The sequence below is a fragment of the Ixodes scapularis genome, unplaced genomic scaffold, assembly GCF_016920785.2.
Source record: "Ixodes scapularis isolate PalLabHiFi unplaced genomic scaffold, ASM1692078v2 ptg000020l_1___fragment_1__unscaffolded, whole genome shotgun sequence".
NCBI classification, from domain to species: domain Eukaryota; kingdom Metazoa; phylum Arthropoda; class Arachnida; order Ixodida; family Ixodidae; genus Ixodes; species Ixodes scapularis.
The window spans coordinates 234,094-260,815 of NW_024609889.1; the positions used below are offsets into that span (position 1 = coordinate 234,094).

The 26,722-nt window shown below is 44.2% G+C and overlaps 2 protein-coding genes across 2 annotated transcripts in view; both read left to right on the forward strand.

Annotated features, from left to right (window-relative positions):
- Window positions 1-18,999, forward strand: part of LOC121833899 (protein AATF-like) — a 52,805-nt gene extending 33,806 nt beyond the window's left edge. Inside the window, exons 9-13 of the mRNA XM_042287604.1 lie at window positions 409-504; window positions 5,885-6,012; window positions 11,477-11,557; window positions 15,829-15,900; window positions 18,916-18,999. Of these exons, the coding sequence (XP_042143538.1) occupies window positions 409-504; window positions 5,885-6,012; window positions 11,477-11,557; window positions 15,829-15,900; window positions 18,916-18,964 (426 nt within the window). The 3' untranslated portion in view covers window positions 18,965-18,999. The remainder of the gene's footprint in view (window positions 1-408; window positions 505-5,884; window positions 6,013-11,476; window positions 11,558-15,828; window positions 15,901-18,915) is intronic.
- A 3,181-nt stretch (window positions 19,000-22,180) lies between these two features.
- Window positions 22,181-26,722, forward strand: part of LOC120843884 — a 146,720-nt gene continuing 142,178 nt past the window's right edge. The window contains exon 1 of the mRNA XM_040215355.2: window positions 22,181-22,220. The gene's annotated coding sequence lies outside the window, so the exon portion shown is untranslated. The remainder of the gene's footprint in view (window positions 22,221-26,722) is intronic.

Consider the following 26,722-nt stretch of genomic DNA (forward strand, 5'->3'; position numbering starts at 1 on the left):
TTTTGATTCTAAGAGAAAGACTGCCCATCTCTTTGGTATGTCCCAAATGCGCTCGCTCTCAATGTATGGTACATCTATATCCTCTGTGACATCATGATGTCACGTGAAGTCGTGGTGTTACTCGACCTTACGTCAGATCGTGTCACATAACATCATTCTGTCGTGTCATGTCACAGAGGACCTCTAAATGCTAGGCACCTAGAGTGCGTAAGGCATGACGTCACATGGCATTGTGACGCCGTCGAGGCTACGTCCCGGCACAAACATGAAAAGAGCCATCCCTGGAAATACTACGCATTTAAAACATACAAAGACCGTGATTCTTGTTTGCACTAAAACTGTCGTACTGTGTATCCAACACCTTTCGAAACCTCCCTCGTTGATCGTCCGGGCATTCTCTTCGGACAGATTCTGACAGACGAGGAGCGCCTCCTTCGCCGAACCCAGACCAAGCGGTCGTCCTACAGAGTCCTCGGCGATCCAGAATCTTCTCAACAGAACGAGGTAAAGCGGGTTACAGCTGGTGGGTGCATTTAGGGTCAAATATTTGTAGATAGTGTCTTCCGTAAGGCACGACAAGTTTGTGTCTTCAAGAGAGGTTGACCTGAGAGATCGTTCGAATGCAAATTAATTGTGCACCGTGTTTGTTCAGACAGCGTGAAGTTAGTCAGCTCAAATCGGTGTCTGATGTCTCCGCCGTAGATGAGAAATATAGTCAGTGCGGCACCGCTGCTAGCCTGGGGATAAGTTGGAGCCTGGGCGAGTTGGTATGACATACTTAAAAGGTTAAAGCAGCACAAAAAACGACGGGCAGGGTAAAGAAGGACACAGACAGAGCACTGGACGGACAGGGTAAAGAAGGAGACAGACAGTGCTTTGTCTGTGTCCTTCTTTACCCTGCCCTTTGCTTTTGCACTGTTTTAACCTCTTAAGTAGCCTGGAGACTTTAACATGCATCACGCAGTAGTGATACACGACCGCACGCCGGTACAGTGTTTATTCAGATCTGTTATATTCGAGTACACAGGAACGGTACTGCCGAATATGTAACATCTATTCCAGTCTGGCCATCGGCGACCAGCTGGCTCTCGTAACGCTCGAAAGCACTTGGATCCTGTGGCCCGTGTGATTACGTATTTTTGCCCTGCGTGATCCAAACCGAAACCAGGAATGACACTTCTCCCCTCTTTTAACCCCCTTAAAAGAGGGGAGAAGTGTCATTCCTGGTTTCGGTTTGGATCACGCAGGGCAAAATACTACACAGAAAGAAAAAAAAAATTCTGCAAGAAAGTTAAATTTGAAAGATGCTCTATTTACATTCGCCAAGATCTAGAGAGTATTCCCAGAAAGTTTCATTTGTATACAGTGCATAGTTATATTTTTATAAATTATTTTCAGTCCACCAATGTTAAAGAAAAGATAGAGGTTCGAGCACTTTGAATGCATTTTCGTTTCAGTATGAAACTATCGAGAGACTTAATATTTTTGGCTTATATGCCAAAATTTTATGGAGCTGGTTACTATGAACTTAGATTTTGTATTTTCATGTTCCTTTATTATGAAAAATTGTACTTTGCAAAACTTGGCAAATGTGAAAAAATTTTTTTTTTTTTTCATACATTTGTTTTACTTGAAAATGCATATTTTCTGAAATTTCTTTTCATAGTAACCAGCAACAGGTATTCCAGTATGCATTCCACCAGAAAAATATGGGGTTATCAACACCATTTCTCAACGATAGATTCATTGAGCAGATTCCATGCAAAGCTATGCTTTGCTTTGTACTGGGGGTATAAAATTGGCTCACAGGGCTGCAGCTTTGCATGCCCTCCTTTATATGGCTGAAAACACCAGCTGAAGATATCACGCCGATTAAGTGAGCGGTTTAAAAGTTGGCATTCCCAGGTAGTGTCCCCCCTTAAAGAAAGTCACCATATCGTGTGAAAGTCACCATGTCTCAGTCGCTGAGCTCTGGACGATATTGGAACGCTGTGTGTTTCGGAATGTGTAATGGTCGCTCTGGTCCAACGCATTTTGCTCCACATACTTTGTCGACGGCTCACCGCCGATGGAAATTGCCTACTGCTGTCGAAGACCTTGAGCCGGTTTTAAGCTGCTGACATCCGAACAAGTCTCGGCATTGAATGACCGGGACGTTTCTGAGTTTGGTTGCGGATGTGGTCCTCGTGCCGTCAAGGTGTACGTATTTACTAGATTCTAGCTCGAACACAATTGTATTGCGAAAAACAGCTTTTCATTATGCCCTATAAAAGAAAAAAAAAAAAAAGAGAAGATTATAACGTGGGATTGACAAAGGAATAAAAGAGTACCTTTATCTTAAAGAGGTGGTGGCCAACACTGCCCACCTTAGGGGGAATGATTTCTCCGTTACTCGTCATCACGGCCGTCGTCGCTGTCAGAGGTGGAGTTCTTCTCGCTGTCCTCTTTGCAGGTGATGTCTTTCTTCGCACCGTTGAGGACATACAGTATCAAACACATGTCGTGCTGCCATTGGCTTGATGCCAAAATGTCACATGCTGCGGAAGCACGAAAGTTTGAATGTTGCGGAAGTGCAAAAGGCAAAGCACGAGGTCGAACAAATCCACCAGACCAACCAGAAGAAAGAATGACAGGTTTTACAATGTTTCGATGGATTTCAATGTGCATTTAATGGATTTGATTTTAAGCAGCCATATGGGTATCTGTTGTCAGCCTAAGGTTGAAAACGACTGGAACTATGAAAATCGGAGTTATTTAAAAATGGCGGCACCGTTGAGGCCAATATCGCGGTTGCTCAATTATAATGCTAGGGGCAACATTGGGTAATAAAAATTAGAAAAAAACCTTGCATTAAATTTGAGTAAATGCAGTACCTTTGTCCATAGCAACCAGCCATGAGCAATATCCAAGTGTCTTTGTGACAGTTCCTGTGAATTTTCTCACAAAGACGTCTTGGCCAAGAGCAAGTTTCCTGGGAGAGCACGACTTATCGCTTTCTTCCATTTCCCTTCCTTGATCAATGTGAGGGCAACCCAGACGAGCGACCGCAGTTAACTGTCGACCAAACACCTTGTACGCTTGGCATCTGCACTGTCGCTACTCTTGTAATTTTGTGTTGCTCGAGTATACACCGAGGAAGCATCCATTCATGCTCCCGTTTTATCTTTATTTTATGCACCTGTTTTATCTTTGAGCGGTGCTATGTTGGTTTCTCATACCATTCTTTTGGCCTGCCCATTTGTTGCTGGATGGTATGGTGCACTGGTGATATTTTTCATTTCATTCTTCTTGAAGAATGCTTCTGTGTTCTGCGATACAAACAAAGTACCGTTATCCGTGGCTATCTTTTTCGGCAAACCGAACTTCGCAAATAAATTCCGAAACTCCTCGATGACGGAGCTCGATTGAACGTTTCTCATTTTGCGTACCTCCAGCCACTTGCTGTAACCTGTAAGCGACTTCTCTAGCAGTGGCTCGTCTTAGCCCCTAATAAACGCCGATACGCATAAAAATCAAGTATATTCTGCGCTTCTTTATGTGCCCGACTATTCCGTTTGGCACATTCGACCACAACACAAAAAAGTGGAGGAATCCAAATCATGCTTCCTCCAGACATAGGAAAGCATGGGGAAAATGTCCATCAGCACGGATTCCGGCAAGGTTACGAGGCGGAAGTACTGTCGAGACCAGTTATAACGAAGTCTGTTATAACGAAATAGTGGGTACAGCGAAGTGACCACGACTTCTCATTCCCTTTTGCACTTCGTTAAAACCGAAGTCGGTTATAACGAAATAGCGGATATAACGAAGGGATTTCCGATTCCCGTTGACTTCGTTAAAACTGTTCTCGACAGTATGTCATGTAGGACTGCACTGTGAGTGTGGCACCGGTGCAGTGCCCAGAATGCACCTTCGACTGCTGTGTTTAGCCTTCTATTTCACCCAGGCATCGAAAGTGGTCTCGAAGCGTCAACAAGTGACTTCACAAAAGACAGAGTGTCGTGCTGTCGGACGTCGCGATCCTGGCAGTTGAGCATAAAAATTCTGAAAAAAAAAAAAAAAAGCAGGAGAGAATGCGAATGTCACCGTCATCATGGCGTCCCAACTCTGGGCTGCCGAAGCTCTTGTAGATGTCAAGCTGGAGATGGCAGAACAGGTGTCTGCCATGTCCACCTCCGCTGCTGCGACACCAATACAGTCAAACCCGTTTATAATGAACAGCAGGAAGCGCTACGATCAATTCGATATAGCAAGTAATTCGATATAGCAAAAACTATATATAACGAACTTCCACGATGCGTTCGTTGTAAGGCGAGAGCTTCTCTTTCTCTCTTATCTCTTCGCTTCCGCCTTGTAACACCACGCTAAAAAGATTTTTCTTTTTTGCATGCTTGCATAGTTTGTGTCTTTAGCTTCTAAAGTTGAAGCTTGGGTGAGTTGATACGACATAGTTAAAAGGTTAAAACGGCGCAAAAAACAACACACTGGATGAAGGAGGACACAGACAGAGCGCTCTGTCTGTGTCCTCCTTCGTCCAGTTCGTCGTTTTTTGCGCTGTTTTGACCTTTTAAGTATGTCTTTAGCTTATCTCCCCTTCTGATTCACTTCTCTTTGCTCAATTTTGTTCGCAACTTGAGCTTTTGAAATTTTCTTTCTTTCTTATTTTTTGGGGGGGGGGGGGGGGGGAGAGGAGAGGAGAGGAGAGGAGAGGAGAGGAGAGAAGGGACAGGCTAGAAGACGAATGTTTGCACGTTTTGGAAACCTTGCCGGGGGGAAAAAGTTTGATATAGCCAATATGTAGGAACAGACAATTCCTACATATGTCTGTTCCAATAAAAACAGACACGGAAGGGAATGTCTCAAACTCGGCTAAGTGTTTTCTTTTTTTTTCAAGCATCCTATATATATAGCCACACAGCCACTCTCAAGCACCTTCTACGCAGAGATTTCGTTTGTTGAAAGTATTTTCAAATACGAAGACCATACACATAAACAAGGGACTAGACGGTCCAACCCACCATTCCATCATTGTCAACCACCTTCTATGCAAACATTTCTTTTGTTGAAAGCATTTTAGAAAACAGATAACATGTACACTTAGAAGGGACCAATTTGGTCAAACCCGCAATACAATGTCCTTGCCATCAAGGACGACGGGAGAGGGTTCTGCGACCCACATCTGGCTCGTCTCAGGAACACTGGCGACTGCTGCGCTTTGTACCCAAACTCGGGCGAAGCTTCCCAAATATTAACACTGCATCAAACATCTTTCTCTCCCGTCATCCTCGATAATAAGGGCACTGTATTGTGGGTTTGACCTCATGCTCTCTTGTAAGTGGATATGTTATCTGTTTTCGAAAATGCTTTCAACAAAAGAGATCTTTACATGGAAGATGGTTGACAGTGATGGTGTTGTGGGCTGGACCATTTGTTCGCTTGTGAATGCATACTTTTGTATTTAAAAGTGTTTTCAACAAAGAATATCTCTGCATAGATGGTGGTTGAGAGGGCTGTGTGGGTAAATATAGGATGCTTGAGAAAATAAATTAGTTAGCTGATTTTGAGACATTCCCTTCTCTGTCTGTTCCTTCGACTAAAAATCTTTTTCCTTTTCTGCACCACGGTCTCGGGTGTTAAACGGCATGATTAGCTACCACCAGCTCGTTTGTGCACTTAGTCTTTTCACTTATACATTATACCAATGTATTCTTAGGAGTTATTGGAGGCTTATCTGGAATCCTACTAAGGTTGTACCTCTTACTGCCCAATGTCAGGTCTCCATCGAGGTTTGTGAAATGTCTTAGCTGCAGCAAAATTAAAAATGTGCCGGTGTTATGTATCAGCAATAGGCTGAAACGTGGATGTGGCTGTCACATTGCTGCAGGCTACCACCATTGGCAGCAGAGAGATTGACGAAGAGATCTTCGACGATGACGACTTCTATCACCACCTGTTGCGCGAGATCATCGAGAGAAAGTCGTCCAACGTCGAAAATCCTGTTGCTCTCAGCAGGTGAGTTTCCATGCTTCTGCACCTTACATTAATGTGCACCATCAAGTTTTATGCTCACGTTGCACGATGGAGTGTTGCTGCACGAGAGTGATTAAAAAGTTATCTTCACACCGTCGATAGGTTATCTTCACACCGTCGGTTAATCAATTTATTTTAGTGAAATTGTTTTCTTTTGATCAAATTAATCGAAACCCAAGCCTGTCATTGATTTTTGCATAGACAGAACATTGGCTGATTAGCAAATGATTTGTTACATTCTCCACCGCCACTCGTCTACTTATCTGGCAGAAACAGCTAATGTTTACACTCGATGCCGTCATCAGTCGGGGATGTGGACAGGCGTCAGGCTCCGTCTTTATGGCTCACACTTGTGTATCCTTCCTTGAACTTCTGTATTCAATCAAACACACTTCTTTGTGGTAAAACACTTTTTCCATACTGTGCTTCAAGTATTCAATAAATATTGGCACCAGACACAGGCTTAGACCACAAAAAATGAACTAGTGCACGTTGCTCTTTTTTCGTGCAAATCACAAGTGAGGCAGCCATTGCTCAACCGAACTGGCGTTACATGTTCAAACTTGTGCAGTGGTGACTAGACAAACAGTGACTTCATGCAAAAAGAACTGATAAGATAGTGTGGTCAACACATGTTTTAGATAACTGGAGTGTAGACACTTTTTTAATATTTTTCATATTTCCGCTTTAGTGTACAGTATGCTCTGACACAGAATTTTTTAGAGGTCTGGCTTCTGTGAGGTGAGTGGGACACCATGAAAGAGTGTCACGAAAAACTAACACACACCTGCTAGATTTAGCGGACTCATTAACCTAAAGAAGCTTATAGGAAGCGAGCAAGCCGGCCATGTCGCGGCGGTCGCCTATTGTTCGCCGCAACCTAGCAGTAGCGACGACAATGGCGACGAACAGCACGGCGGGCAGTGTCCCTGTCGTGATTACAAAGGAATTTAAGGCAGTCACAAATTCGGAAAGTTCCTTCGGTAGCCAGTGCCGTCGGCGCAGAATCATCGGGAAGTAATAGCAACGATCACCACAGAGGACAGTGGGCGATTACGAATCCGGAAAGCTTCTTCGGTAGCCGGTGCAGAATCATCGGGGGGAAGCAATGGCGATGAGCAGCACAGTGGACAGTGTTCCCGGCGTGATTACGACGGGGTTTAAGGCGGTTACGAATCCAGAAAGCTTCTTCCGTGGTCCCAATATGAAGAAGGGAAAACTCCTTCGTGAATCTGGCCGCGTGTACGACGTGAAGGAGATCCGTTTCGACGGACAAGTGGATGTCACGGAGCGCCGTACTCTGCTAACAAAATTAAGTGCGCCCGCAAAAAATGTAGTGGGCGTTGAGTGGACTGTGGTATTTATGTATGTTTATTTCTGAATCAGCTTGACAATAACTGGGCGATTTTTTTCGCGCCGTTCCGCGATTCCCACTGTAGGCTGATGGAAACATCCAAGGGTAGACTTAGGTCGGCGACCGCATTCCGCTTCTCGATTCCGGTGAGGTATTTGCTGCATATTTTAGAGTTTGCCGTCGATGTCGATACTGTTCCATCGTCGCTAGAATAGAAAAAAAAGTTAATTATATTATTCGTCAGCAGCTTAAACAAAGCGCGAACTGGAAGGTAAGAAACGCCACTAACCTGTATGGACGCACAAGTCGCACCCAGATCGCGCAGTACTCCGCCTCGTACGGCTTTGAAGGGACGATGTACAGGGTGTCACAAAAGAAAATTTACACAGTCTTTTTTACCGCAAAAATAAACTAGGCATCGCCGAACGCTCATTCTCCGCCTAAAGGTAGCGCTAGAGGTCACAACCAGATGCCAAAGTTTCAGCCCGATCCGATAACTTAATCAAAAGTTATAAGCGATTTTCTGAAAATTTCAATGGGAAAATGGAGCCCATTTTTGCTCGTTTTCGGTTTCTGGTGCCATAGAGCCCCATGTGTTCGAAAACTCCGTCGGCCGCCATTTTCCCATTGAAATTTTTAGAAAATCACTTAAAACTTTTGATTAAGTTATCGGATCGGGCTGAAACTTTGGCATCTGGTTGTGACCTCTAGCGCTACCTTTGGGTGGAGAATGAGCGTTCGGCGATGCCTAGTTTATTTTTGCGGTAAAAAAGACCGTGTAAATTTTCTTTTGTGACACCCTGTAGTACTACGTGCCGTGCGTGATCTTCTACGTACTGTTGCAGCCGACCACGCAGCAATTGTTGTGGCTTTCTTGGTGCGGAATAGCCATCTCAGAAATTACAGCACTAACCCACTTCAACGCACAACCAACGCAGTGACTGGCAGAAGCTCCCCGATGCAATGGACCCGTTTGCCGCTAGGGGCGCCCTGGTCGGGGCTTGAATTAGATGCGCACGATTCCTATAAGTAAATACCAAGCGCCGTTCAGAACACGCCGAACGTTTCCTGTGTCTTCCAACTTTCTCCGTAGAATTAAATGGACATAGACAGCGGCGTGTCAGGATCCGCCATCGTTTGCATTCGCCATTGTCTGTTTTTATCTGTTACTACTGCTAGACACAACCATGAAAGCAGCTCTCTAGCGTCCCATTACACGAGAGGCACGGTGCAGTACAAGCATTGGTCAGCATCCGTCGATGTGTGCTAAAACGCAGCTAGGACTAAAAAATGTAAACAAAATGTATACAGTAATCTTTTATTATAAAAAAATCTCTTTTATTGAAGTTCAACATGGTCCCAGCTGAAATGCACACATTTTAACCGGATTATTTGAAGTGTGTCAGCGGCCGACCACGCTTATTTCAAAGGCCGCAGTGCCGAAAGCATGCAAGCGTATAGAGAGGCGCACGGAGACCCTTGCATTCTTTCCCCCTCCTCCACCGAGGCAAACGGCAAACTGGGAAAATGGAGTAAACGGTTGATGGAGGGCAGAGCACACAGAGCTGGCACAGCGCCGCTTCCGATACTGATGTGCCGATGCGGGCAGGGAGCAGCGTCAACGTTTTGACGCTACTCACAGCACCCACGTCCGACGCTGCCCAACTCCTGTCGTAATCGAGACAAAGGTGCGGTGGAGCCCTGGAGCGCGTCTCTGACTGGTGTGTTTAGCGTCCTGTCCCGCTCACACATCAGAAGTGGTCCTGAATTCGCAACACTGACGTCACAGAAGCCGGAGTGTCATGCTGTTGCATGTTGCGATCATGGTAGTTGGTCGTAGAAATGCTGCCGAAAAGCACGAGGGAATGCGGGTGTTGCTGTCATCGTGGCGTCTGAACTTCTGGCTGCGGAAACTTCCGGGGACTGCCAGACTGGAGCGTGATTTGCAGCAGAACAGGCGTCTGCCACATTCGTCACCGCTGCCAGGACACCGCCAGGATCGCGACGTCACCAGGCGGAAATCGAGGGACCACTTTTGTGGACGCGGTAAACACACCAGTTGTGGAGACGCGTTCTAGGCACCATACTTTGGAAGCCCCAACACGTGCGCCTGCGGCGTACCACACGCACACGTGCATCGTATGAGAGATTGGGAGTGTTTACCAAAAGTCGCTTAGATCTGCGAGTCCAAAATCGTTGAAGAATTTGAAATTTTGGCATCGGCTGTGTGACGCTGTCCACCGTTTTGCGGAACAAGCGAGGCATATTGGACAGGTTCGAGAAGTTTCTCATGCAGGAGAAAGCGCGCCCACAACCCGAAGATGAAAGATTGCCAACTGCTTCGCACATGTCAGACTTTCTCTCGCGAGCATGCTTGCGGAGCCAGCGCACGATTTCCATAGCTGCAACAATCTCTACTGGAGTGTGTGAAAACATGTTGGCAAAGCCACCGAGGAAATCTTTGATTCGTTCGCGCTTGTCGATGCGGGCGTTCCCAATGTTGCTTCTGCCACGGACGCTGCAATTGTAGACCTTTCCTGCGACCGGGGTAAACACGGAGCGACATTGGAGGGGCACCTCGGGAAACGCCGACAACTGGGGAGACGTGAAACATCCTACGGCTGCTTCGAAACAAAGTGGAGTGCAGCGGCAGTGACAGTGCTGCAGCAATGCTTGGAGCAGTTTGAGGAGAACCAATGCCCGGATAAAATTCTCGGCAAACTCCAGTTAATTATTTTTTTACTCGGTGAAGCTGCCGTGAGATGTTATAACCAAGGTTTGTTTGATTAAATATACATTCAGAGTGTTCCGCAGTGTTCCTGTCCACCTTCGAGGCTGTTGGCACTGTTTTTTTGGCTCTATTGCTTTTATCGAATTACCGCTTATATCGAATTTTGTCGCCATCCCGTCGACTTCGTTATAACGAGGAATTACTGTATGTAACTTCTACTGCTTTTCTTTGTCATTTTAGATGGCATTCGCGAGCTAGGTGGATGATCGTCATGATGCACAATTAAAGTGCGACCTAAAAATATTCGCTTTGGCAGGCTAGGTGCGCTGCAAAACATAGGCTACGGGCCTTCCGAAGTGAAATGAAGGGAATGTACATGGACAAACTTGATGTGAGACAAACACCCGATTGCCTTCAGCCAAATGCCTCGCAAATTCTACCTGTCTAGGTTACCTCTCAGTACTGAAATCATGTTCGAAATCACGACAGTTGCACAGAGCAGCAGGCCCACTTTTACGGGAACGGACACCTTTATTCAGCATCGACACGTGCAAGGAAACAAATCAGTTCAGGTCAAGCAACGTAGTTGAAGTAGGAAGCTAGACTTATGCCACTTCTGCTATGAAAGCAACCAGCCGCAGAGCATCTCTGAAGGCGTGTACTTGCAACAGTTGTTCGCTGCAAACTTGGTCGATTGAGAAAAGTCTTCCTCTAAACGCCTCGATGGACACGAAAGTCTCACCAACAAAAAATAAATAAGCTCAAAGAGCCGCGCTCCTTGAGCACGCTGCAAACACCAGCAGCTAAGTTTGTTATCGTTTGGAACCAAAGTGGAAAAGGCAATCTCTGGATATTTTTCATAGCAATAAAGATTTTCTCTAGATTATTTGTTTCAGTAAAAACGTATGTCCAACAAAGCTATTATGGCATGAAGAAACAATTGTACAAGCAACATTTCACACGTCAATCATCTTTCCAGCCAATGAGAAGTGTAAGCCCTAGACGGGGCTTACTGGGATGTGACCTTCACCTTCTTTACCTAAATTGCACCGGCTCTGAAAGAGATTTGATCTTCCTCTTTTATCTTTTTATCCAGGTAATGTCACGTTCCCAAACTTTCGCATTCTATCCCGACCGCTAGCGTCACCTTCTCACGGTGGTCTCATCTTTCTGCGACGCATAGTTTATTCACGCGGGCCAAAAAACGCGGTTTTCTTTTCTTGAAGACGCCCAATATTTTACTGTTTGCTTGGACCTCAAATTTAGTATTCTTGCGGCACTATGCTCACGACTGGGCGTAACTGTGTTTGTGGACAGCGTCTTTACACCGACTTGAATGCAAGCGGCCGGTGATTACGCAGGCAGTGGCTCGAGATCCAGAAGCTCCGCAACAAGGTGAAGCGGAAAGTGGACACCAAGGCCAGCAAGGGAAGGAAGATCCGGTGAGTGGGTGGCCAAGTTGGACTGCAGACACAAAACAAAGCCTCGTATTTTCCGGCTTTTTAAGTCACCGTTATTTGCGCAAATTCCTGCGGGTGTGTCTAAAGGGCCGTCCGAACAGGACGCAGCAGGTGCCATGCACAGCATTTGCTGCACCAGAAGTGGAGATTTTTCTCTGGTTGCAGTCCGCTTTCGGACGTTTTTCTTTTTTTCACCGTGAGGAAAGCCCGTTTGCGTCCTTGGACAGAGGCTCTCGGCGTACTCAGCGCATGGGAGCAGACGGTTCTCCGTCCACTCGGCTGGATGTCGAGGTCTCCGCCATTGTGTCAGTCCCCAATCTCCCGAAAAGAAAAAAGGGAAGGAGATGACGGCAAGGAGGAAAGCCGTGCTGCTCGCGTGGTTGATGTCCTCACTGAAAACATACGTGTTTGCTGGAACTTTTGCGCTTTTCAAGAAGCGCGTGCATTCTTTTATACCGTCATTGGCATCTGCTGTGTCCTCTTGGGACAGCCCTTCATACAACGGTGTGACTTAGGGGCATTTTCTTGCTAAGTAAGGACCTTAACTGTACGAATTGGCCTGGGGGCTATAGTATTTCTCGTTCGATGCATTGGCAAGAATATTGGAACTGGCTCCAGCTTGCAGCTGTGTATTAACCACAATGCAAATATGCGTGCTTATCGATCGATGCAGTCTTGCCATGCCGATTGCACGAAGAAGGGCAACTTTTACCAAGATGTGACTTGTACACCAACATTTTCGTGAAAACTACCGTTTACTGGGAAATGCGACTTGCACGGTAGTACAGCTCGTGCGCCAGCTCGACTCTCCTACGTCGTGCTGCGGTGGCGACACTTCGGGGGCAGTTCCGGTGTAAGGGGTGGGCCAAAAATGCCGTGCGGGCTGGGCATTTTTATGTCATTCTGATACAAACCTGCCTTTTCGCCAAAATTCCGCAATTGGGGCTGCACCGAAAGAATTGGGAAAGGTGTCAAAATCAGTGTTTGGTGTGTTTTCTGCCCGCCCCATCCATCTAAGAATCCGGATAGCCGCCACAAAAAGAGAAAACTAGGTGGCATTGGACCACGAAAGCTTGTGTGGGAGGAACTTTGGGGTGAATTCACGGAGTCTCGTTGTCGTGAGATTTATTTGTATTGTTCTAACGTGAACGCAGGGAAACCATAGAGTAGTTTGAACCACATGGGCCGCGTTCTATGCATGTTCACATTCAAGCGACAAGGGCCCGTAGTCCGCGTCAAGGGCATACGCGCCGTCGACACAATGATTCAATGATTTCATTGCAAAGTAATTATAGATTTTTAAAGATGCATAAACTTGAAGGGTGCCTGAGGTAAGTCGGCTCAAGGTAACCATTAAATACAAGGTGATGTCGATCATTGTAACCCTTGGCGAATGCCGACCTGTTGTGCCCGACTCATGCAGTCCGACCTTGCTTGTGATTTTCAGTTTGCACGTTAAAGACAGCTTCCGTCTACGCTTCTTTCATACCCTGAGTGACATTGCAACTGGAAATGGCGAGTGAAATTTTGTCGTGCGAATTGGGGTTTAGCGTCCCCCGGTGTAATGAATTTTGTCTCTTTCGCCGTTGCTTCTACAGTGGTCGGACAATGCTAGGAAGGCGTAGAATGAAGAATGTCAGTGCAAAAAACAGCACGGCGATTCGCAGCAACGCCTACAACATTTCAGCCCAACCATTTGTTGAGGAGGGACACTGCACTTTTTGCCCACACCGCATTGGGCGTGCATGCTGCTAGGAGCATGCCAGTTTGTCTGCAACCTTGGTTTGGTGTATGGCTGAGAAATACAGTAGATCTCTTAATTTGCGACTGGAGCTTTGCGGTCGTATGAAAAAAAATAAAGCCACGACACACATCCAGAAGTGCCTGATTCAATGCTTTCCACGCATATAGAAAAGTCGCTGCTTGTCATTAAATACCTTTAAAAATTTGTACCCTGACAAGGGACGTGGGTTGTACCCATTAACAAAAATAAGTAACGAAATAACTTTACTCGTTAGTTTGTGAAGAATTAATGCATTACTGAGATTCGTTACTATCTTCAGAGTCTAACGAAATTCCATTATCATTACTTCCAAAAATTAACACCTTTGTGTTCTTTCAGACTTCAGTATTATTTGGCATTGATACGTTACGCAGCGAGCATACTTTTACAGAGTAATTTTATTGAGTTTATTATAGCTTTTAACCAAATTTGCAAAATATACTTTTTAAGATTCTGATTGAATCGACCTTGCTTTCTCAGTGAAGGGTATCAAAATTACGCTGCAGAAAGGAAACTTACTTTGCCTTTCCAGTGGAGTTTACCAAATGTGAAAAACTTTTCTTTCAAGCTAAGACAGAAAAAAAAATATTAATCAGAAGTGAAGCGTATGGTAATTTGATGAACAATAACATAAAATAGTACCAAAAGTACTTTACTCGTTAGCCGCTAGGAATGTAATGAGTATGTTAGTGGTTTACTGAAAAAACCAACGCATTACCAGTAATGTCAATCTTCCAACGTCACGAAGAACTTTCTTTTCGCATAGAATATGCTTTTGGCGAGGTGTAAGCGTAAGATGCGAAAGCCAGATGCAAAAGCGTTAAAACCCAGCGACCAACACGAAGTGTCGCCGCCACTGCAGGGAATTTCTCGTGGGTGTTGCCTCACTCCCATTGGCTAGTGTAAACAATCGTACGACCATAGTGACGAACAGCGGGGTTCTTAACGAAAGTCGTGGTACGAGTCTCGGTGTGTAAACGATTGCACCGAGATTTACCTTCCCTTAAACGTATGTCATACATGGCAATCTTGTCAGGTATAGCTAAAGTACTGTCGCAAATCTTTCGCACACTATCGTGTATAAAGTGCACGTAATTGATCAGAATTTATGGTACAGTATACAGAGGGAGCTCGTAACAACAAACTGTCAACTCAAACAAGTTTTTTTCTTTTTTCTTTTTAGGGTTTGAAGGCATTACAAAGAGGGGCGGGGCACTATAAAATACATGTTAAAAGTAAAAACATTTAAAAGACGAAAAATACAAAATTAGTACAAAACATCATTTAAGAAACTGAATTGCAGGTTTTAGTTGAGCTAGTTGGTACATACTGTTGGCAATCGGGTCAGCCAAACACGGCAAAACAAGGACACGAAGGAAGGGACTGGGCAAACACACCGCTGACTAACAGCTGACTTTTACTTTATCCTCTTCCCAGCCTAGACCCTTTCTTCTTCGTCCTACGGAACATTAAACACAATTAAAACAACATTTTGGCCTACCACTCAACGGGGTATTTGCAGTTGGCCACACCCCGTTGGCCTACCACTCAACGACAGTGTTTGCGGTTTGCCACACCTATGTTGGGCAACCCAACCTGCCTCTGCCTGTCAGAATGCATTGGCATTGTGCCATTGTATTCATCTTCGTTGCCTTTTATGGCCCGCGCTAACGTATGCTCAAACAAGAATGAGCAAAAAAGACAAAATACGTGCAAATTGATAGGTGCCGAATATGTTGGTCGATCGAAGCTTTGCCCTTTGAAAATGACGACAGCGGGAAGCAAAGCCAGAAAAGGGGGTGCACTCATGCACAGAAGCTTGTCGGAAAAAGGTCCATTGCAGTTCTTAAATGGACTGTGTTAGTAATTGTGACTGTACAGCTGTGGGGAGGCAATTCCAATCAATGGAGGTTCGGGGCAAGGGCATTAAAAGTAGATGAGCTGCAATGGAGGATCCTGACTTCTAGTTGATGATTTGTGCTTGACGATATGCAAGATAGTTCTTGATGTAGCGCTTAAGCAAGTGTTAGGTTAAGGCCGATTTGCACACTCGCGGCTGCTTAGGACCTTGTGCCTTGAAACCACTCAAAATCTCGTAGGACGACCTGGCTCTTTCGGGTAGTCGTGAAACAGTTTCATTTTCCGTATATTTCCTATTTTTGTCGCACAACGTTCTTTCTTTCTGGGCTCGAAAAATTTTTGACAGTATTATAAATCATCATTTCTCCTAGACAGTATGTATATTGGATACTGCAAGTACCGCAAAACCTTCGCTCTAGTGAAATGCAGTTCCAGGGTCGCCTCATGGATGGTGCCAGCGTGTACTCTCATTGTGGGAGATTGCGAGAGTTCGGTCCTAAGCAAACGTAAGTGTGTGAACGGGCCTTGACAGTGATAAATCTTGCGAAACAAACATAGCCGAGATATTTTTTAATCATTAACACAGTGCAACCGTCGTCTGCTATTGCAGCTACGACGTCATTCCGAAGCTCGTCAACTACATGGCTCCCGTGGACTTGTCGACCTACTCGGAAGAGGCCAAGTGAGTTCTTAGCGACGCAGACATTCTTTTGAGTCCCTGGGTATGAGGTGCAATAAATATGGAGCCCTCTTTTCTTTGCAGGGACAAGCTCGCTTTAAGGTTCTCCGCTATATCAAATTGAGCTTGACCAAAGTATTGCATATTAGTACTGTACAGCGTGTCCCCAGGAAAAAAAATTCTCGGCTTTTTTTTTTGTTTCAAAAATTAACTGTGCATTGTCAAACTCTCTGTCTTTGTCCAAATGTAACTCTAGCAGTCCGGACCACATGCCAAAGTTTCAGAGCTAACCATTATTGTCTTATTCAAAAGTCGGAAGAGTCTTTCTGAAACTTTCAATGGAAGAACATGTCCCGCTCTATGTACTTTGTGCCACTCGGCCCCATGTATTCGCTGCCTTTGTCAGCCACCATTTTCCCCATAAAAAATTTCAGAAAATCGCTCGTAACTGTTAAATAAGGTAACTGTTAGTTCTGAACCCTTGACATCTGGACCGGTCTGCTAGCACTACTTTTGGGCGGAGGATAAATTTGGACAATAGTGAGTTCTTTTTTGCCTTTAAAAACAGAAAGCACTCAATTTTTTTAGGGAACAGCCTTATAACTGTGTAAAAGGCATAAGAATCTGTGCGAGGTATCGAGCTCACTTCCCCCTCCCTGAGCAACCCTTTGCATCTGCTTCACACTCACTCTTCATGTAGAGTGTGTCTCCCTTTTAAAAGAAATTGACAGTTTTTTTCACTGCAATTAATCTATGCATCTCCAAACACTTGTTCTTCGCCGGCCCTAACGGTCTGAACCAGGCGCCACAGTTTCTAAACTAACAGTTACCTTATTCAAAACATAGAAATGTTTTTCTGAAAATTTCAGGGGGAAAATGGGGCCCATTTTCCCGCTTACGGTAAGTGGTGCCGTAAAGCTCCATGCATTGGAGAGCTGTATTGGCTGCCATTTTCCCATGGAAAATTTAAGAAAATCGCTTTTTTAAATAAAATAATGGTTAGTGCTGAAACTTTGGCATCCGGTTCGGATTGCTAGCCCTCTTGGGCAGAGAATGAGCGTTTGGCAATGCGTAGTTTATTTTGGCGGGGAAAAAACAACCTGTAAATATCATTTTGGGACACCTCATAGAACATTTACCAGAAGTGAGCAATAAAGTGGGCTTTGTGTATTTTCTTGCCTGTCAATTTTTCCAGCCTCCAGTTTTTAGTGATATAAAACAAGTTGCTCGATTCTCAAGGATGGATCGGACTGAAACTACATATTTCGTGCACTCGGGGCAGTGGTGCCTTGAATGTTGACACATATTTAAACTTCGGACTTCTCTTTCTTTTTTTACCTACTTACTATTTATTACAAATTATCCGACCGTGATGATAAAGATAAGTCCCTTACAAGTGATTACCCTGATGTAATTGGAAGTGTTGACTTTACACTCAACATTATGTAATATTATGTAGTGTAGAAAATGATGCGACCCCGAGAGATTTCCGTAGCTTTTTTTTGCTTGATCGTGAAATGACAATTCGAGTTAATGAAAAGCACCTCTTGGGACTGAAAAAGACGTAATGCATATTGTTTTGCTGCAATGACGAGTTGCAAGTAAGAGGTCTAGGAGCAAGATGACTGTGCCCAAGGGAACAGTGGCAGGCATTTATTTCAATATATCGTACGCTCTCATTACGTCAAATTCGAAGGGACTATACTAGTTAATTCTACTTGAATTGAGAGAAGTTTGTACTATCGAAAGAACAATATAAATATTAAATAAACAAACTAATATATGGGGTGTTTTTTTTTGTTGTTTTTTTTGGCTATTCAACTTATTTATTATGACGGATTGCCTCCTATACTACAGTAATCCCTCGTTATAACGTTCAACTTCGATAAAGGCCATAATTCGAAAAAAGTGATTTCGTCATAGCGAGGGATTGCCGTATGTCCCGCTGGCTGTAGTACTCACCTGCACAGACCACATTCGTGTACCTATGACATCAGTCTGGAAATCCTAAGCAAAACACCCTGTACTAGTATGTACAGGGGCCGTTCATGGTTGACTGGGTGTTTTGCCAATAATAAATCGCTGAGCAAGTGTAGCACAATGAAACTTGGAGAGGACGTTAATGTAATGCGTCTTTAATATCCCGTGCCCGTAACGAGGCATGCACAGCAGTTCCAGCTGTCATGGCGGCGAGCATTGTGTATACCCATGGAGTACTGGTGTGTAATCACATTTGTGGTGAAGAAGAAAGTTAAATCAGCTAAGATTTTTAGAAGATTGCAAGGGCAGTATGGGAAACAATTGATGTTACGGACAGGATTGTACAAATAGTGTCTGCGGTTTGGCGAAGGGCCCCAGTCATTGCAGGTGAACTGCAGTTGTTGAGCAGAGTTCTTTCTATGCCAAAGGAATTGCGAAGTCACCAAAATTATAGCTGCAGTGCCTGGATACATACGAATAATTATTTGAAAAGACTACATGATGTTGTGCTTGTCGCATTTTCTATTTGCTCCGCAGGAATTAAAGTCCCGGTCAACCTTGAACTACTCTAGTCCATGTCTAAATTCCGTCTCGAGACTCAACATACCCTTCGTCTAGTGGCTTGTGCCTCAGCACGGTAGAATGAAAGATGAAATCCTACGGTTAGGAATGCGACCATGATGGAAGCAGCTATCTGAACTGTCTGGGATTCACTGGGTCCAGCATTCTCACTAATTATTACACGCGAATTCCGCCGCCAGTTAATACATTCAAAGGCCAATTCTCGTCGCTTTGAAAACCCTATCAGCAGCATAGAAGGATCATGAATTAGCCGAGGTGTGTGTAGAAGTTAAGCAGTTTAGAACTTTATTGAAATAATGACCAGCCAACTAAGTAATTAGGATTTGTTTAAATCAGCCGAAAGTATAAATTATCCGTGTTTCACTTTGCGCGACTGTGTTGTACATATCTGTTTGCACTATCTGATGTTTTGCTCCCGTGTGGTCCTCCTAATTTGTTCACAACTTTCTCTCGCAGGACGGAGTTGTTTGGGAGCCTGTTCGGACAGAAGAAGTATGCCAGATAGAACCTTCCAATAAAACGGGTTTTAATGAAGCTGCATTACTTTCCATTTTGAATAGATACTATAAGTGTTTCCTGACTGGCTCTCTCATCCCATTAGGGATCTTTATTGCAATTACTGAATGTGTGAGTTTGATTCAACAAGCCTTGCAACAGAATTTCTGCTGTTGTTTTTTTTTTTATTGTTTTTGCTGGCATTAGCTTTTGATGCACATTACTCAATGAGCCCACTGTAAGCCACAAAATCTGCGCTTATCGTAATTCATTATGAGTGATATTGCGGGCATTAAATGGGAAAGTAATGTGAACGGGAATTGTCGTAGAACAACGCAGCAGGGTGAGAAGAAGCGCTTATTCTTGTCGGCATACTCTTTCCTGGACTGGTTAGCCTCTTCCAGACTTGTACCTAACGCCTTACAGGTAATGGATTACTTGTAATCGATTACATTTTTCTGTAATTTTGTAACGCTTCAATTACTTTCTTTAAGGAGTAAGGACCCTTGTAATTGAATTACTTTTGCTGTAATCGATTACAAAATTACCCATTACAATTTTTCTCTTTTTTTTTTTTTGTCGTTTTTTGTTTGTTGTTGGGGTCATTCAGCTCTGGGCAAAAGGAAATTTTTCCTTTCCAACCACTAAGTACGGGACCTAGTGGATTAGCAGGCTACTTTACTATGCTTCGTTTCCTGGGTACTTTTTTTTTTTTGGTACATTGGAGTCTACGTTTGGGGATGAAAAATGACCTTATCCAGCCTCTTGTGAGTAATGTATTTAAACAGCGCTCTTTTTATTTATTTATTTCTCACAAGAGGGGTTGGGTGTGTTGGCATCACTCACTCAGCTCTAAGCAAAAACGGTTAAGGCTTTCTTTTTTTTTTTTCGGAACAACTGAGCGCGAGATTCCAAGGATTATGCTACCGTAATAAAAATAAGTTGAATGAAAAGTAATGTGGGGAGTAATCGATTACTGCAGAGTAATTTTTCGATTACTTTTTTGAGGCTGTAATTGTAATCGGTTACTTTTTACAGTGAAGTAATTGGAATTTTAATTGGTTACTTTTTGTCAGTAATGTGTGCAAGTCTGGCCTCTTCTCTCTCCCTTTTTAGCTATGCTCGACAGTTTATTTCTTCTTAATGTTCCTGCTATCGGTTCATCGACACACCTTCCAACATCTCGTCAAAAGCGTCTTTCTGCACCTATCGTCTCGGATTGGCCTCAGCCGCTGGAATCCGGGTGGAGCCGAGCTTGCCGAACCCTCGGTGGTTCCGACGATGCCTAGTGCAAGCTTGGGCCTGTGATTATATGAAAGAGGGCTGTCCGTGCATAGTGCGGACCATTTAGAAACCTAGGATTAGCACTCACAAATTCATTTTTGACTTATCGGAGATGCCAAATGAGTTTCCTTTAGTTCCGGTATGCTTCCAGTGAACGAATGAAGCCAGCAATCCAATCCAATTCACCCCGTAAAAAAATATTTCATCGACGAAAAGTTGCAGTTGCTCGCGTCCACGAAATGAGTTTAAAGGAAACATCCGACTGTCCCAGTGTCAACGAAATGTGCATTCGTGGAAAGTTTTCCACAAGACATGTTTCCATGACATGTGTTTCAGCAAAGCTACTAGATTTTTTTTTTCTCGCAGCATTATTGTTGATGTTACATTATAGTGTACTAGAATACGGGGTAGTGTTGGAACCGGAGCTGCCCGTGTGGGGCGTGTGGTGTAGATTACGATAGGTGTCGATACCGGCCACGGTGACACCGGCGCATAGGCAGTAGGGCCAGTATTGTGGTAGTTGTGCGCGTGCACGCGCACGTGCGGACTGCAGCGCTGCGATTGTTGTCTACACGCGCAGCCTCACATGCTTCCATTGCCGAGCTGCGCCGGTTCAAATACTACCCAGTATTCTAGTACACTGTAGTTACATAGCTGCCGTGCGGCTGATGATATGAAGATAGTTTCGGTTTTACCGTAGACGCCCAAAACCAAACTTTGCACGAATATATATATATATATATATATATATATATATATATATATATATATATATTATACCCGTCGTAATTTAGAGGCACTGACTGAGCTGAAAGCAGTCGTAATCGGAAATTCGAAAATATATTGACTCGAGTGCAATCTACCTTCAGTACTTCCCGACACTGGGTTCATTACTATATTTCAAAGCTATTTATAAATTAAATTGCCTTCTGAATTAGCGCTAGTGCGCACACAGGCGTACGCCTGTGTGCGCTGGTTACTGCAGGCATGATGGAGACAACATGGTGACACTACAGTGTAGCGACGCCCATAGAGTTATTGCGACGCCCAAGCTACGAAGCAAGTGAGGAAAACGAGCCAACCAAGGCGAGGAGAGTAGAGCAGTGTAGAGAGGGACGAAAGAAAACAGAAATTAACTGATATCAATAAAAGCGGTTTTATAAAGCATTAGACATTCAAGCTCTGCAATTCTGGAACGTTTTTTGTCACGGTAGCTATACAGGGTGTTTTTTTTTTTGTTTTTTTTTAGCTGCGCCAAACTTTCAAAAAAGGGAACGTGAGATAGAGTAATTTAAGCCCTGGGGAAGTGTTAATGGCCATGGCGGCTTCTAGAAAAAAAGTTAAAATTAGCTAATTAGCTCATTAACTAAAATGTTTAACTAACTTTTTAATTTTTCACTTGAGAGCACATAATATATTTAGAGAATTGAAGCTCGACCTCAAGATGGTCTAGCCGTGCCATCAAAGTTTGAATAAAACATTTGTAGTAGGTGCTACGGGGTCAAGAAATTTCACTTTGGTACGCGGCGTCAAACCGAAACTAAGCGAGAAAGAGCGCCGGTAAAGTTTTCGCTCCGCTCCTGTTATCTTCTGCACTCGGTGCATTTGGCGAGTTCGTTTGAGTCCAGTTTTCCGTGCAACACTCTGCGAGTGCGATGAATTCTGGAAGAGAACTCGAACGGTGCCAGTACGTGTGAAAGAAACAACAAAAACACCCTGTATTTTGGAGTTTCCGGTTGTTTATAGTTTGCCATCAATACCGACAGGTGGCGTCAGAAACAGATTAGCAGACCGCGCGATTTCTTGGCGTGATTGACGACGAATTTGCGTAAGTTTATTTCACATGGTGATTTATATAAAAATTTAAATTGCATGATCAAGAAAGGCATATACAGGCTCTTACACGTCCGTAGTCATCACCGCGGCTTAGTGGCAGCGTCGCTGAAGCGTGCCAACAAGGATCACTTCGAAACTCAAACCAGGTAACTTTTTGAACCCTTACTTTGGGGAGTTAGTGAGGTACGTATGCCGAGACTTCATGCTTATATGAGAAAACTAGTCTAATAGGCGCGTCGGGCATGCAGGTGAGCTGGAAGGGCTGCAAAAGTCACGTTACAAGAGTTGTCCAGTGATATGTCGGATGGCACTTCGAAGTTTGTCGGGTTTGTTCTTCGGCTTTGCTTGTCCGAGGGGCGTAGCATACACTGCGCGTCATTAGAGAGTTTTTAGTAGATCGTCCCGATGACTTCGATAACGATACCCTGCCGCCGCCTTTGCGCTGGCATCGTGTCGCGATCGGGGGTATCGGAAGGATCGTAACGATCTACTAAAACTCTCTACTGTTTGTCTAATGTTACTTTGAACTTGCCCTACGTAAGCACTTCCCGCCCTGGGGCAATCAGTTCGCCGAACGACGTTTCATCGACAAATCGTTTTGTCGACACTGCGATGTTTTATCGATGCACACCTTGCAACGTTTCGTCGAAAGCGTCTTTCCGCGCATATCGCATTGGTTACCGGCATCCGGATGTAAGCACTTCCCGCCCTGGGGCAATCAGTTCGCCGAACGACGTTTCATCGACAGATCGTTTTGTCGCCGCTGCGACGTTTCATCGATGCACACCTTGCAACGTTTCGTCGAAAGCGTCTTTCCGGGCATATCGCCTCGGTAACCGGCATCCGGATGACAGCCTAGCTTGTCGAACTCTTGGCGGTTCCGCTGAGGTCTGCTGCAAGCACGGGCCTGAGAATATATTAAATCTTCCCCAAGCAGAGCGAGGGGTGTCCGCGCGTAGCGCAGACTGTATGGAAGCTCGGGAATTCGTTTTGGCACTATCGGGCACCCGCGGAGCGCGGGCGAAAAGGCGAAAAGTGGTCGCAGCGCCCCTGGCGAGCTCGGAGTCTCCGCTAGCAGACGAATTCTCCAGAGCGCACTGGCTTTGCATATCTCCGCGTAATGTGACCAATGAAAAAAAAAAAAAAAAAAAAAAAAAAAAAAAAAAGTCTAGCGGGTATTTGCTGTTTTGAATATTAAAAAGAGGTGCCGCCTCATGAGAGAAGGACATTTCCTTTGCGTGGGAAATATGTTATAGCTTTCAGGGTGCAATTTTGGGGCTCTCCTGAAGCACTGTCAAAACCTTCGCGCGATCTTTTTTTTCTTAAGGACAATGCAAAAGGTTTAGAGCATAGCTTCGTTTCAACTTTACTGTTCTTTTCTTCTTCATTATCTGTTAAAAATAATAAACGGAGATGCTAGTCATTCTAAGGCGTGACCGGCTACTCCATTACTGTTCTTAATAGAGTAGCCGGTCACGCCTTAGAATGACTAACATCTCCATTTATTATTGTTCTTATCAATCAATTACTTTTGGCGAGCTGGCTAATTCGTTAAGATCGTCTCCAGACGAAGAAGCAGAGAGCAATTTCGAACCATGTACGTTACTGCGAGGTCAGTATGCTCTGGAACAAGTCGATTGTGCACATGTAAATCTGACGCTCTTTCTAAAATTAATACAAACAAACAAAAAAAAAAAACAGACTTTTTGCGCATGCAAAAGAAAAGAGGAGAGCGCCGTGGCGCAAATATATGTAATTTCAAATTCCAAACGTTACAGCCTGGACGACTAACGTCTTCTGCGTCTTCTACGATAAAGGCCGGCACCCGTTTAACCGTCTTTGAACTCCTTCCATTTTTCAAAGTCTACTTTTTTTTTTTTATGTTTGATGCGTCGCTACGCCGCCGCGTTCTTTCTTCCTCCTTTTATGTTGTTGTTCTTTTTGTGTGTTTTTTCTCTCTCTTTTGTTTACTTGACGTTGGAACATCGTGTATATTGATTTGCCTTGTTTGACTTAGTTCTTGCTCTCTTTCCTCCGCTTCGGCACTACCGCCGGTTCATCTGCTACGCTGTGCCCGGATATTTTGAGGGTCGTCTGCAACTTTGGTGTTGCTGTTGTTGTTTTCTTCCACCCTCGATTGAGTTTCTAATCTGAAATCTTCATATGTGCGTTTTGATATTTATTGAATATATTAAAAAGTGTAGGCTAGTTCTACATTTCTATTTTGATTTTATTTGAACACGCGGCACGTCTGCTATGGTCATCGTTGGTTGTTCAAACGGCCGCCTTCGGGCATACACCAGAGCACATTTGGAGATGGCAGGCATGCCATGTGCTGCCTACCACTGCAAAAACAAGTTTTTGCGGTGTGGTGAAAAATCCTTCTTTCGCTTCCCGAAGACCGAACAAACGCGAGTAATTAAGTTACTACAGCATTCAAATTAAACCGGAAAGCAGGGATGGGCAAAATCCATGCAAATATGTATCGAAATACAAATACAAAATACTTCGTCAAAAATGTAATTAATTACAAATCTAATTACATTCCCAAAAAAAGCATTTAAGTACAAGATACAAATACAACCAAATGTATTTGGTCTCCTCCAAATACTTTTCCAAATACATTCCTCAAAATTTGCGTCAGCGACTTCAGGGCATCTGCAACGGGTTTCTGGGTATCTCATTTTAATTTTGCATCGCACACTCGGGAGTTAGTATGCGGGGCTCTAGTAACGTAATAGAAATATAATCACAAAAAAAAAATGTAATCAGCTTGTACGTAATAGGTGAAAAAAGTACAGCTCGAGCTTCAAGTATACCTTTTTTGTCGATTACATTTTGGTATAAACCAACAAAGAACCAAGACGACCAAGACGCGCAGTACTAACTAGAGAGTGTTTTATTCTTTCAACTCGCACCAGTTACGAAAATCTGGACGACCCGCGCATTTAGAATGTTCCAGGCAAAAATATGGATGGAAATCAGGCTGGAAAGCATCACAAGTTGTCACAGACACTTATTTAGCCAGTCTGCCTGTGAACGTACATTTCGTCACTATTCTTGCCCTGGACTAGCGCCGTAATCACAAAGTCACTAAACGCTTGTGCTTGATTGAGAGACTGCATTCGGTGCAGGACGTAGTTTTCTTCCTGCTCTGGACAGTGACAATCAATTTGAGGGATGTATTTTCTCCCACAAAATTGTATTTAATTACAATTGTATTTAAAATATCCACGTTTTAGTATTTAAATACGCACGTCAAATACATTACCCAATTTGTAATTAAATACAAATGCAAAATACACAAAGTATTTGAAATACGTATTTCAAATACCTGTATTTGAAATACTGCCCATCCCTGCCAGAAAGCTATCCAAGTTTAGCTTCAAAATCGCCACTGACGCCTCAACAGACGATTATGACCAGCGATTTCCCTACACACCCCCCCCCCCCCCCCTTGGTTTTCTGAAGGTAGCCCCTTAATTTGCAACGACTTCTATTATCGATGCCCCCCCCCCCCTAAAATTTTAGACATCCCCCTAATTTCGATTCCGGGGGAAACCCCTGTTTATGACAACTCCACGGAGATCGCGGAGAACTTCACGAACTACAGACCAGATGCACAACTGGACACCCAGTCTTATGTATGATGACAGATCCAGTCAGATCGGTCATCATGCTTTTCAAGTCTAACTGCAATCAGAAACATGGAACACCTCAAAGGACATTTTTTTGAAGAACAAGAAATATTTGCAAGCGAAAATGACACCACCTTCCGACTTAGCTCGTCACCTAGTCGATAACATCAGCCGTGGATTCGACACACAGTTCACTGATATACAGGGTGTCTCAAATAGCGGCCAGGCTCTTGAAATTGACCGCAAAAATCGGTTTCTTAACTTATCGCGCTACGATTTTGTGAAGCGTTGCCCACAGCTGATGCATTCTTTCTATACTATTTTCAAAGAGCGAACTTACCTGAGGAAAAAGTAAAAAAAGAAAAAGGCTTAGCTCCTATGGAAACGCAGCGAAAGCCACCGGTCTTCAAACAATAGTGCGCCGTCTGGCACGGGAGACAAGAGATGGCGCAAGGGGTCGCGAAGCCAATTGCCGCTAACGAACGAGCATATATATATACGGCGCCGAGAGCCGGCGTCGATCTTTTCGAGTCAAAAGCGGCGCGCGTTCCGCAGGCGGCGACAGCCTCAGAACCAAAAACAGGCGCGGTAACAGCAAGGACCTGCAAAAGCAGACGGCATAAATACCCCGAAAAAAAAAACATATAAAAAAAACAGTCAAAATAACCCGACACAGCATTTTTTTCAATCCATTATGTGTGCATTCAATATGTTTTATTAGCAAGGATGATAAAATCATGTATTGGCCACTAACATCGAAAAAGCTTACGCCGCATTTCATTCGAAAATACCGTCTGCTATTTGACCCCGACTCTCGGCGCCGTATGCTCGTTCGTTGGCGGCAGTTGGCGTTTCGACCACTCGCGCCATCTCTTGTCTCCCGTGCCAAACGGAGCCCTATTGTTTGAAGACCGGTGGCTTCGCTGCGTTTCCATAGGAGTTAAGCCCTTACCTTTTTTACCTTTTCCTCAGGTAAGTTCACTTTTTTTAAATTATATAGAGAAAATGCA